The following is a 13,525-nucleotide window of genomic DNA, read 5'->3' on the forward strand; positions in this document are numbered from 1 at the left end:
CACCTAGCTGTAGACGGAAGCACTTCAGCTCTCCTGCGTGCTGTCCTGTCCTCCAGCAGGTTAGCTGGGGCTTGTTCACTTGGTGTAGGCAGGGTTCCGAGAGGCACAGGAGTGCGTAAGGCCCCTCAAACACATGCTTGGAGCTGGCACACTCTCACTCCGCCACATTCGTTTGGTCAAAGCAAGTCACAAGGCCAAGCCAGATTCAAGAAGCAGGGAAATAAACCTCGTCCTCTTGATGGTAGTGGACACAGGAAGAAGAATCATCACAGCACTTTTTCAGTCCTAGGTCTAGAAAACACTTCCTGCAGTTGCCGCTGACCCTCAGTGAACTGTCTGACCTGGGTGCCGTAGCTTCCTGATGTGTGAGAGAAGCTGCTGTTGGTGGAGGACACCGAACATCTTAGATCAAACCCGTCTTTTCTGCTGTTCCCAGCACCTGCTGCAACACTGGGCTGGATGTCTGCTTCATCTGTTTTCACCACAGTGGCCCATGCGGACTTGTCTCTGATCGGGCCACTTTCTTTTTACATATTCGAATCCTTTTATCAAAATGGCACATGCACACTGTTTGAAAAATCATTCCATAAGGAGTTTAAAAAAAAAAAAGTCCCTTGCCCTCCCTTCTCACCTCCCCTCCCAGAGGTAATCACTTTCACCAGTTTTAGGTAGCTTTGGTGTTTATCTCCATACTTCTAAGTAAAATGCTTATAATGCCACTTACAGATCTTCGTTTTGGGCATTATCTGCTGGCTTCTCACTATGGAAGATGAAAATAGAGCTTCATCTCCTTAGAAAGTAGCAAAATAAAACCCTTCCCTGACACCTCCGTCTGCCTGTGCCCAGTGCCCTCCTTAAGGTTCTTACAGTCCTGTCTCACTCTTCCCCAGTCCTGTTCGCCACTGTCCCATTCTGGAACTGAACCACCTTTTGTTTTTCTCAATAAACACACAAACTAAGCTGACCTAATAGCTTTTCTAAGAAGTCTTTTAAGATGAAAAGATTAACTGAGATATATTTCTAATTGGTACAAAGTAGTAGAGATCTTTAACATTGGGTTTTCTGATAATTCTTGCCAAACAAGGATGCATCCTGCTACTTCTCAGTAAGTCTGACACAATCAGTGATGTACAGCCTCACACTTTCCCATCCTTTCTACCACCTTGAGCCTCACCTTGGTAAGAAGGGACTCATCACTCAATGATGGAGAAAACATTATCACCACACTAAATAGCCGAAACCCAAATAATGTTACAGTGGAACTTGTTTGAGCTGGAACTTGGCGGGACTGCCTTGTTTTTCCAGGTCTCACAAGTTTTCCACCTTTGAGAGGGTGCAGTCTTGCCACTTTTCTATCGTTTGTTTTAGTGGAAAATATTTGGCTTTTCCTTGTCTGACAGGTTTCCGCCTTACGCAGTTCCACTTTTCAGAGGTTTTACTGTATATGATTCTTAGGCAATAAGACTGAGTAAAGAAAGATGGAGCCAACCCATGAAAGGCCTTCTTCTATACTCAAGTTTTTAGATTTTATTTTGGAGAATAATCCACTCGGACGTAATGGGTTTAAAACACTTTTTAATGGTAGTCTGATGAGAGCGATTTGATAAGAACCCAGCACATTTTTTTAATTTTATTGTAGAAGTAACAAATGCTCATGATACCAAAACCTAAGTGTGTCATCCTCTGATCATACGGCCCCACCGCCCAGAGGTAACTGCTGTTAATACTTTCTTACGCAGTTCTTCCAGAAATTTTCTATGTACTCACTTCTTAAGTGTCTTTTCGTAGGCCCAGAAAACAGGAGCAGGTTAAGTATCCTAGGCTGTTATTTACCGTTGAGTTGGCAGGAGTCACTGAAATGACAACTAGTCGGCAGAGCTCATACGGAGTCCTTGTCCTTGTGGAACCCCGAGGGATGCGCTATGGTCTCCACAAGTGTTTGTGGTCCCAGCATTTTCAGTGATGGCGATGGGAGTGTCTCACATTAGGCAATGGTTACGTTACGTTCGTGATAGGAGCTATCACTTTCCAAAGCCAGTTCATTTTAGGTGGATCGGGAAGATCTGCATCTCCGTATTACTTGGAGGTACAGTTAAGTACTTACTGGATGACAGCTATTGCAATTACGCTGATTACCTCTCTTAAATACTGGAGGAACAGTTCCACCTCCCCAGGAAAAACCCAGATCCTTGGCTTCTCTTGGTGGCTCACTCAGTCTAGCAGTGGAACTGCAATCTTTCCAGCTCTGGCTTTAGCAGTTTCAGTTTCTGAAACTTTCCAGTGTCTGATGGTTTGAACACTCTGAGGCTTTACATTTTGGTTCCTGACTGGTATGACTCAGTGTTGGAGAATCAGAGTTTGAATGGAAGTGATGATGTCTCCACTGTCCCTTGGACAAATGAGTGACCACCTGACTCCCCCTGAGCAGTGCTCAACAGTTCCTTCTCAGAGTTTTCTCTGTATTACTTCCAAATAACAGAGATGCGGTTCTCACTGAAATGATCCACCCTAAAATGAGCTGGCTTTAGAATGTCACACTCACCACTACGTAAGTAATGTGCTGTTACCAAGCTGAACAGGAGAACCTCCTCCTCCAGGTACTGAAGGTGCTAGAACAGACGCATTTTCTATCAGCATTCACCACCAGGCATTCCAGTTTTGTATTAATCACCCACACCATTGGACCCCAGTGCCATAGTTTCTGAGGTAGCTTTCAGTGACCACTTAGTGAATGAATAAATGGCTAATGAGTAAACCACTTTATAGATGCCCACCTTATACTTAACTGAATATTGTTAACAGCAAGCCGTGGTCTTCTAGAGCCTTGCCAGGGTAAGCTTAATGTAGTTCTTAGTAACTGGAACCCACCAGGATAGATTTAGTTTTTGTCCGTCAATCCAAGGAAGCACTTCAAGTTGTATTTGCTGGTCTGTTGTATCTGTGACTGGAGTTGCTATTACAGATGGCAGAACTTTTGGCATCCTACTTCATTTCTAATAAAACTAATTCTAATTCTCATCTTCTTCATAGGGTCCTCATTTTACCATTTCACTGTGGATTTAAGTTTTAAATGATAGCTTAGTTTTCTTGATTTGAGTATGTTTTTTCCATCATACCACCTTTCAGAATGTTCTTTGGTTAATCAGAGCTATTTTAAGTGGATTAACAGTACCAGGTGAGATGGATGTGTGAAATCCCAATTACAGAATGGAATGAACTGTGGGTAATGTAATCTAAAATATTCACAGAGGGGGAAAAATTGAACATCTAAGAAAGATTCTTGCCTAAATTTGATTTCAGCTATCAAACAGAAGCTGTCAGATGTCTTAAAATGGATGAAATGATTGTTTTCAGTCCTAATAATCATATTATTTAGGTTTTGGATATTTAGTGTGGCATTTTGTATTCTCCATCGATAACTGATAAGTCCCTTCTGTTTTTCATTTTATACCCTTCTGTTTGTTCTACTTTGTTTTTCTTGGCCTCACCTAAATACTTTTACAAATGAAAAACGAAAAATTGTTCAGCATCTCCAAAGTGCCCAAAAGTATAATGAAAGAAAAAACATAAGATATTAGTACCTTTTCTTCCAGAAAGAGAGAGATCTATGGTACCACTCATGCACTGACCACTGAAAATCTCCCAGAAGCCCAATGGCATATTTTTCTAAGAGGACACTCTATAAGACCTGCATGCACACACCACAGTATCTATGCTAGCACTTGGGAGATTAAAAGAGAGACGAGGTAGGGACGTGGAATAAACAGAGGTCCTGTTTATTGAGCGACTGTTATGTACCAGGATAGGCACTGGACATACATTTTTCTAATACTTGGAAAAAGTACTGTTTTCCCATTTGCCGATGGGGAAACTAATGCTTATCAGAGTAAAGTAGCTTGTGCCAGAGCTGGAATTCAGACTTGGGTCTGTTGGACTCCACAGCTATGTTCTTTCCACTATATGTCAATGTCTTTTTCTAGAAAAAAGGTAAGACCTGGATGACGATGGATAAAGATAGTGAATGGTCAGGGAAATTATGAAGATGACTTACTATTTTTTGTTTGCCCAAGACAACGTTACAGCTTGTGGTATCATAAAAAATTAAAATGTATTTGCAGTTAACAGTACTTAACTGTAAGAAACAAGGACTGCCAGTCTCACAGCTCCATGTGTGCGTCTCCACCTAGGACACTCACTGAACCACCTGAAGGTGTGGAAGAAACCAGCTGGAAGTTTCCTGTTTTTATCAAACATGCTCCTCGCCCTCTACACGGGGCTAGTTCACCAGCGAGGTACCCTTGATGTCATGAGTCACATTCAAGAACTCTGTTCCAACAGTCATAATACATCATCTTCAGCGTCAGTATTTTTAATGATGCCTTGCCACTCGACTCCTTATTACAGGTAATCACAGTTGAGACAGTGAAACTGACCACTTAGAAATTCCTTTTTAAATTCTTGGGTTTAAATTAATTGATCACTGATCAGATGATTACAGGAAATCTGAAACTCTCACTTCTACTTATTCATTGATAGATTTTAAAAATCATTTTAATTGTGTCAATGGAAATTACGTACCACTTTTAAATAAACTAATATTCTTATTTTTGTTAAACAGACCACACTTAAATGAATCTGACTTAAATGTGGGATGAGTCATTTTATAGGCATTTAATAGTTTTCTTAGTAAAGAAATTCAGTCAGCGCTGATGTTACTACAAATCATTTTGATAATACATCTTGTATGTACACTATTTTGGATTAATCTCAAAGCACTGAATTCTAGTCCACATTTACTATGAGGCTGTCGCCCTGGCCTTGACCTAGTCTTTTAATTTCTTTGAACATCATCTGTTGTCTTACCTATAAAATCAGGGAATGGAATTAGATGGTGTTTTAATGTTTGAATTGTTTCTGAAAAATGTAAAATATTCAGACTGCCTCAGCCATGGAGGGCATTTATAGACACCCACCTGGCCCTGTGCTTTTATTTCAGAAAGCTGTATTAATTACCATTTGTCTGATGATGGTATAGGGACAATGCAGCCAACTTCCCTACAAAAAGTTCTAGACCTCTTTAACTCAATCTGGCTTTAAACAATCTGTTAAGTTTCCGTGTGTGCACACTGAAGCATTCGACTTAATCATCAACATGGATATAATTTTGACATCCATCTCTCTCTCCACGCTCATGCTAGTGGCAACACCGCAGAGAAGAGCGTTCTAGAGGCACCAAGAGGTTGTCCAGGTGTGGTTGTGGTGGTTGATGGCTCAGGCTTTGTATAGTTGGCCAACTTCTTTCCCATCTTACTCTCAAGCGCACAGTGGAGGAAAACACGTCTGATCCCTACTCTGGAGCAGGACCGACATCTCCAAAACAGCTAGAAAAGTCATGACATTGCTGGGTCTTGTGTAAATCTACTTTGAATTTCATCGATAAAAGAAACTGCCACTGCATAATTATTTAATCTTATTTCTAACTGGACATCGTAACTCTGTATGAAGTGAGGTTTAATCTTCCCTGAGGCAGTTGTAAACATGGCTTTTTGCATGGCCCAAATAACTCAGTTAAATTTGTCATGATTGGTATTAGAGAAGAATCTTTTCAGAGACACACTAGTCTTTCCATGCCACAGCAAAACCATTCCTTATTTAAATGTTGATCAGTGAGCATGTGCTGCTCTCTATATCTTATGCATAAGGTTAAATAACAAAACAGAAAAGAACTTGTCATTTAAGGATGGAATCCGCCCCCTTCCTGGTCCATGACCAGTTTTCTACCTTTGCCCTACAGGCCTGTGGAGAATTACCCTTTTACACAGGCAGTCCCCAGGCTACCAGCGTCCAACTTACAGACAACTCATACTTGCCTTTAATGTGACAGAAATTTGCCCTCACTTTGAAAACAACTGAACCAACCCCTACTTGCAACAAATTCTTCATCACAAATCACCTTCACTTGCTGTACGTACAGCTTTTAAATCACTGAAAAAGCTTCGAGTCTTTTCTTGCACTAAAGTAAGGCTAAATAAGAACTGTATGCCCCTGTTCCAACTACCTACATATTCGACTTAAAGACACATTTAGGAACAGATCTTGTTCGTAGCCCCGGGACTGCCGGTATTAACAAGTAACTTACCTGATTCCTGGGGCCCTTTAATCCTGGAACAGCTTACTAATGCTAGAGAATCTGAGCCCCAACTCTGGTGGCTGACCTAGCTCCCACCTGAGAAGGGAGCTTCCTGAGTCAGCGTGCACTTGCAGGTCATGGGGGGATGCTGCTGCCGCACAGCTCCCTGGTGTGGGTCATGTGCTCCACCTCTGAGAACACTGCATTAACTGGAACCTGGTTTACAGATTCAGACTTCACATTCTCTTATACCAACAGGAAATGTCTTGACAGTGATCTGAATACTTTCTTTTCATAGCCATGTTCACTGCCCACTTCCAATGCGATTTCTCCAGTGTCCCCCAGACCTGACTGGAAAAAGTCATTATCTTGATGAAGCAGATGTATTTTACCTAAATCCCTTAAACTGGCTATATAAAGAGTTTCACAGTGATTCGTCATTGCCTACTCACTTGATCATCTTTAGTGTTTTGCAGGAGGTAAGTGAACAGGAGAAACTATTTCACCTCAGGTTTAGCAAACACTCAGGTAAACAAGACAACCACCTTTTTATGGTCCCTTTCAAACTCGCTATTTTATAATTGTCTTCTCCCCTGTCAAAATCAGCCCCAGTGCTCTATCAAGGGATGTCACCTACCATAAGTTAACACTTCTATTAAGATAGTTCATTAAGAAAACAGTTCTAGAGAAATCAGAATAGGCAAGTCTAAAATGCTTTTAAACAGTACTCGGTTAAAATGTAGCCTTATTTACTTAAACATTTTTTACTTTTAGGAAATAAATGCTTTCCTCATTTCAAACAACTATGAGAGGACTGCTGTAATCTTCCACACTCACCTGCCAGAAGGTCGGACTGGAAGTCACATATACATCTATGAGCGGAAATTAAAAGGAAGACTCAGCAGCTGAAATTCTGAACTGTGCTTAGATCTTTCCCAGAGAAACTGACGTTGCTGGGTGGAAATATTCAGATGTTACTTAGATACTTCAGTAAACACTGGGCAAGATTCATGGAACTAACACAAAACCACTGTGAACAGCTTTACCAAATAGCACTACCTAGGAAATGTACACAATGTCACAAAGTATAAAATCACAACGCCAGATTGTAAATAAAGACCTTTAGTTTTCCTCATGGTGCAGTTTTATTGTTTCTTCCACAGTATTCAGATGTGCAAGAAATTTCACAAGAGAGTAAGCCAGCAAGCTCGTAAGAAGGCAGCAAATTCTTCACAAGTCAGTGGGACTCTTGAACCCACAAAAGACAAGCAGCAAGATTACAAAATACTAAAGATGAAATTCCATCACAATGTACTTTCTTCAAGCTCTACTGCAAACTTGACGCAAGTATCACTGTTCATTACACTCTCATGTGTGATCTGAGCTTGCTTTAAGCTCATACACTACAAGGAAGTCTCACTTCATGCACAAAATCTGTTGCATGCCTGGCTTCCTTTACAAGAAAACTAGAGCGGAACATTTCCAGTGCCCAAAAAATTCAGCAAAGCTAAAACTACAGGAAAGTGCAGGTTAGTAAGCTTTTGATTGATGTTTCTGAGTAACAGTATAAAGTCATCAAACTGATACTTAGAAATGAAAAAAAGACATTGTTATCTTGGTAATTTCATCTTAGCTTCAACACCGAACACGGTAGAAAACATCCATGTTTCTCTTACAGTTTTTAGTTAACAATCATGATGGTCAATATTTAGGATCAAAAGGAAACTGCCCCAATTCTATTTCCAGATGTGCCATGTGTCTTCCATTGGTGCGACCATGCTTATGCCATTTACCTTCCCTTTTATGAGGCTGTGGCTGAGGGTACTTCTGCTCTTGTTTTCGATGCCTGGAGTTTTCAATATTTACCGTACGTTGCTTTTTATCAGGTCGACTGAAAGCAGTAAACACATTTTTTCATCTATGTTAGAGTTCGATTTATTTAAATTAGAAACAAGTTCAATGTTTTTCTCCATTAATTTACTGTCTGAACACTGAAAAAAAAAAACGTTAGTCTGAACTAACCCTAATGTATGTAAACAAAAAAACAATGATTCAGTGAGCAGTAACGTCAACCTATGGAAATCAAAAAGTAGACAAATCAGTAGTGGCAAAAAGCCAAAACGTTCAACAGGTAATAGAAAATGTGACAATAAAATAATGAGATGTGTTTCCTTTTATTTTTCTTCCTTTCTGTAAAAATCAATGCGTCTCCATTGGCTTCACCCCTCAGCGGAAGTATGTACACACTGCCTCTTAGAAAAGCTTCTAGCTAACTTTTCTCACATCTACGGTTCCTAAGCAGTGTCTGCATTCACTGCTTTCCTCCATCTCTATATAATCAGACTTCTGTCACCACGTCACTGAAAGAGTTCACACTGCCATCCGTGGCCACCCAATTCCCAAGCCAAGAAATATTTTTCGGTCTTTTTATTTTTTTTTAAAAGCATTCAGCATATTTGAACATTCCTTTTTCTTGAGATGATCTTCGTATTTTCAGGTCACTCTGTCTGGTCTTATCCTCCTCAGCCTCCTCTACAGCCCCACAGATGTTGGTGTTCCTCAAGAGCCTGACAGGTATCTCCAGCCCAGATGATGTGCCTGCAATGAGAGTTCTACAGCCACACAACTCACAGCCAACTAATCCTTCTCCACTTGTCAACAGGCACCTCCGGCCTTGGGTGGCACAAACGGTTAAGCATTGGGCTACTAACCAAAAGGCTGGCAGCTCGAACCTACCCAGAGGCACTTCAGAAAAATGGCCTGGTGATCTGCTTCCAAAAGGTCAGTCATGAAAACTATGGAGCACGGTTCTACTCTGACACACACGAGGTCACTCACTATGAGTCGGAGTTGACTCAACTGGAACTGGAAGGCACCTCTAAGCATAATTTTCATCTCTGATTCCCCAGTTCAAAACCTTTTCTGGTGTTCTCTATCTTGGTGATGGTATCATTATCCAACTAGTGATCCAACCCAGAAATCTGGAAGTCATGGTCCCTTTCTACTTTCACAACAAATACCACCACTTATACTATCTATTGTTCAACTCTGTCTCACCCTTTCACCCCACTACTATTATCCTAGCTCATATACTAAGCTCATGTCTGCACTGTTTCAAAGACCTCGTTTTCTACCTTCACCCCTTTCCAATCCATCCTCCAGGCTGCTGCCAGTGACCTAAAATCTTAATTCTACCCCACCTCAAAACTCTTCAGAGGTTCTCCATATCCTGCAGGACAAATCCTCTAATACAGAACGAGCCCCTTCTTGACCTAATTCATCTGTCCATCCCTCAGCACTACCCTGCTCCTTGGTGTGGCGTGTCTTCACATCTCCCAATCTCTGCAAATACAGTTCCCTTTGAGTCGAATACTCTCCCCTAATAAGCTTGGCAAGTTTGCACTTCTCCTTCAAAAGTTAGTTTTTACAATTTCAGCTCAAAGACTAACTACATCACTCACTCAAGCATCTCCGGACAGACTAAGGCCATCGACACATACCTCCGCACCTTCGTTTCCTCTCTTACAGGGTCTTAGCTGTTGGCCTAACTCTCCACTAGCTTGGGGGCTCCTTCACAACAAGAACCTTCATGTTTCCTCAGGGCATCCTCACGGTGCTTTGCTTGCTACAGGCACAAGACAGTTAATGACTGAAGATGCCAGAATCAGTCTCATTATTTTATAGACACATTTATTCAAAAAGATAAGTTTTATGTTACAGAATAAAGCTGATAAGCAATGGATAAAAAGTTATTTCTAAAAGTTCTGTATCAGAAGCACACACGTTAGAACGTCTGGCTGGCCAGGTCTGCCCTCTTGTATCGTGCGTCTCACTTTATCAACAATAATTCTGTAATAAGTGTATAAAATGCCACAATTAAGCTGGTAAATAGAACGCACAAATGAAAATAGGTGAGATATTAGAACTGTTATATACGAGCTCTTCTGAATCCAAAGTAAAACTGGTGTTCACTCCAGGTGAGTATATAAATAAAAGCGTAAATAAAAATAATTTCACTTAAGGTGATTATCTTATCATATATAGTATACGAGAAAGAAAATAGGCTAAAAGAGAATTCAATATATATACATATTCTCAACTGATTTTTTAAGGTAAGAAAGCATTTGCTCTAGTCAAACTGATTGTTATATGAAATTTTAAGTTTGTAATAGCTGTAATTTAAAAAAATTTCATCTCTTGCTTTTTTAATTTTTTTCTAAATTCTCAGTGGCAATAAAGTATGCCTTTTACAAATAGTAACCTTTCAAGACACTTTATCAAATGATAAACATCTATCCAAACTGTAGATGTCAGAAACTATTATGATAACACGGTGCTATGTAAACCGACCTGGGTCCATATGGAGGGGAAAAAGTGTCACCAAGGAAGTGTCTGTAAATATATCCATCCAGATTCTCAAACGCTCCATCATCATCTACCTGATACTCCTTCATGGCTTTCAGATAGTCTTTAACATCACTAACGAAGTCGATGAAGAGCTTCCGGTCGTGTATGAAGACGCCATTCAGGAAAAACTGACTGATGAACTGATCAAGTTCCTTCCAGTGATGGAAACCATCCAGCTCTTTTAATAAGTATCTTTGTATTAACTGTCTAAATTCGTCTATCCTTACAGGATTCAACACTACATTAAAAAGACTAATGGATTCCTGTCGTGCACAGTCAAATACATCAGAACAACCCTTTCTCACAGAATGATAATTTTCACTACAGTCATGCTCAGCACTGCATCTCTGTGAGTTCGTGTGTTTTCCAGAGTGAATGGGCTTTTCCCTCCTTCCCGCTCTCTGCCCAGTGGGGCCTCTACTATTCCGGTTTTGTGTGGTTGCCTTATACTGTGGATGTAAATACTCGCGATAAACTGTTCCTGATTTTTTAGCTGCCTCTTCTTTTGGAGCACCAAATCTTTTATTCCCCTTTTCATCAAAGATATTCTTGGTGGTATCTTTGAAATGTCTGAAAGTAGATTTAACTGAATCTGAGAATTTTTTCAGATTTTCTTTCACAGCTTCTTTAGCCTGTTTGATTTTTTCTTTATGATGCCTGACAAACTCCTTGGTTGAATTCTTCATTGCATCAAATGTTTCCTTAACTGAACCCAGAAAGGTTTCCTTCGACTTAGTTTTAGCCCTGTGGCTTCCTCTGCCGCCTTTCTTTCTTCCATCGGTTTCTTGCTTTCCAGTTTGGTCCTTTGCCTCAACATACAGTCTTTCCCACAGATCAGAACGCTGCTGTTCAAAGGTCAGCTTCTGCTCCAGCGCACTAAGTCTTCCCCGTAAGGCTTCTATTTCCCTTTTTTCAGTCAATACATTGGGAGAGTCTGGGTTGCCATATGACTGACTACTGCCTAACTGCTGGACTTCCGCTCTTAGGGCCGCGGTTAACAGTCGCTCTCTGTCCAGTTCCTTCTTCAGCATCTTTGCTTCTGCCAGGAAAGTCTCCCTTTGACTGAGAGCGCTGTGTGTCTTCTTCTGTTCCTCTTCCAAATGCTGCCTAAGTCTCTGGTTTTCTGTAACTAATTCAGTACTTGTTCCTTTATCTTCCAGCACCCGAATCTGTTCTCGTAGTTTTCTCAACTCTTCCTGTAATGAACGCAAGGCTTTTTCTTCTTTCTCTAGAGATAGCCTTAAATACTGATTTTCTGTAGCGAGGTTCTTTTTCTGAGTTTCAAAGGACATTTTCTCTGCTTCAGTAAGGGTCCAACACCTTGCAAGGTTTTTCTTCAATGACTATTTTGAAAGGGAAGAAAGAAAAATGTCAAGTGCTTTAAAAGCTAAATTTAAATCTTTAAGATATAGAAAACACCCCCGTGAACTTTATTTCTGGAAAAGCTATCCTTTGGGTAGTATTTTCAATAGTACAAAAATGGGAAAATACAAGGATCATATGCGAGAAGATGCACAGTGGAGAGCCATGTCACGCTAAGAACAAGAACATGGTGGAAAAATTAAAGAAGGGAAAAGTTAGCCAGAGCTGGGTTTAGCCGTAAGAGGATTTTTTTTTAAGAGATCATAGGAAATCTTTACTGGTTTGGGAGCCCGTTTACATGTTTGGAGAAAAGAGTACAGTGCTTTTATCTTTTGACTACTGGACTCAATCTCTCCTGAGGAGGCTTCTGGAGAATTTAGGCAAGACTAAAGGCTTCTCTGGGTGGGGGAGACTATCTTGTATAAAAATTAAAAATACAGCTAGAGCTGACTTCAGGCTTCAAAAAACTCTGTTGGTAATCACTGTACCCTTTGAAGAAACATTTCAATAATCTTAGTCCTACGCAAGTTAACATTTCTAGGGTAAGGAGAGGTAAGTTGTACAAGGGTCTACGAGAGCTTTAGTAGACAGACTGAATCTTGGTAACATAACTAATTTCCCCAATTTCAAACAAACTTCTGAAGTGACTAACTCAGATTACCCGTGTAACTCTGAAACCATCACCCCAGACAGAAGTCATGTTCAATCAGGTTTATAGAATTTTACCGCAGTTCAAAGTAGCCTTGACTGACTTGATTTTTCTTTTTCAGCGGGCATTAGTAACAAGCATTAACCAAAACCAGCAGAAAATTAAACAATATGCTTCAACAGGTTAGTGTGACACCAATATAAATATGTGGATATAACATTATCTAGTCAGTTAAACTATCTTAGCATGTCAATCTGCAAAATGATACTTAAATTTGGCTTAATTTATCAGACATTATGGTGATCCCACTTGAATCAGACCAGACCAGCAATATATCTAATTACAAAAACAAGCCGGAAAAAAAAAAAGTCCTTTGAAAAATAACCATCTGAAATGGCTGTTTCACTGTCTCATTAATCTTCAGAGAACAAATTAAAACTTCATTATAGTCATTTCATCTCCTCTCCCTACGTGAGAGGAAACGACAGTTTCATCTACCCAACAGCAGTGGACCGTCGAGCGGAACAGGCTGATGTAGCATCACCGTTAAATGCATACGCACAGGCAGGCCACAGAGTAACTGCCAAGTACAACACTCCTCATCAGATAAACTCAGTAACCTTGAAGTGACTGTTAGCAGGTGCTGAGCAGTTCTTCCAGGGAGATCTTCAACATCTGAACTACACCTGACAGCTAGAGACAAGAGCTCTCCAAAAACTAACTCCGTAGAGACTTATGCACGGAGAGTCTCCTACAAGGCAGTACCATCCTATGGAACCAAAAACCATGGTGGAGAAAAAGAGAACAGCTACTCTTTTTATAGCATCCTGTGATCCAGATGGAGACACAGCAACTACTTACAATTCACTTCAGCAGTACCTTCCTGAAAGAAATACTTTAGATGTCAAATGGGATTCATACATAAATGGTGAAGGAGATTTGGAGGAATGGAGGGAAAAGAAACAGCTTACTTCTCT

At 40.4% G+C, this 13,525-nt stretch overlaps 2 protein-coding genes across 6 annotated transcripts in view; one reads left to right on the top strand and one right to left on the bottom strand.

Annotated features, from left to right (window-relative positions):
* PIGB (phosphatidylinositol glycan anchor biosynthesis class B) overlaps positions 1-7,264 on the top strand; it is a 29,214-nt gene extending 21,950 nt beyond the window's left edge. Inside the window, exons 10-12 of one of the 2 annotated variants that reach the window (XM_023729649.1) lie at positions 4,188-4,404; positions 6,429-6,609; positions 6,905-7,264. In XM_023729649.1, coding sequence (XP_023585417.1) covers positions 4,188-4,404; positions 6,429-6,609; positions 6,905-7,039 — 533 coding nt within the window. In that variant the 3' untranslated portion in view covers positions 7,040-7,264. The remainder of the gene's footprint in view (positions 1-4,187; positions 4,405-6,428; positions 6,610-6,904) is intronic. The other variant, XM_023729650.1, reaches the window with a different exon arrangement.
* Positions 7,092-13,525, bottom strand: part of CCPG1 (cell cycle progression 1) — a 42,915-nt gene continuing 36,481 nt past the window's right edge. For all 4 annotated transcript variants that reach the window (XM_023729648.1, XM_023729645.1, XM_023729647.1 and 1 more), the window contains 2 exons: positions 10,481-11,880; positions 7,092-8,021 (listed from right to left, as the gene is read on the bottom strand). In XM_023729648.1, the coding sequence (XP_023585416.1) occupies positions 7,832-8,021; positions 10,481-11,880 (1,590 nt within the window). In that variant the 3' untranslated portion in view covers positions 7,092-7,831. The remainder of the gene's footprint in view (positions 8,022-10,480; positions 11,881-13,525) is intronic.

Source organism: Trichechus manatus, unplaced genomic scaffold (genome assembly GCF_000243295.1).
Source record: "Trichechus manatus latirostris isolate Lorelei unplaced genomic scaffold, TriManLat1.0 scaffold00030, whole genome shotgun sequence".
Classification (NCBI taxonomy): Eukaryota; Metazoa; Chordata; class Mammalia; order Sirenia; family Trichechidae; genus Trichechus; species Trichechus manatus.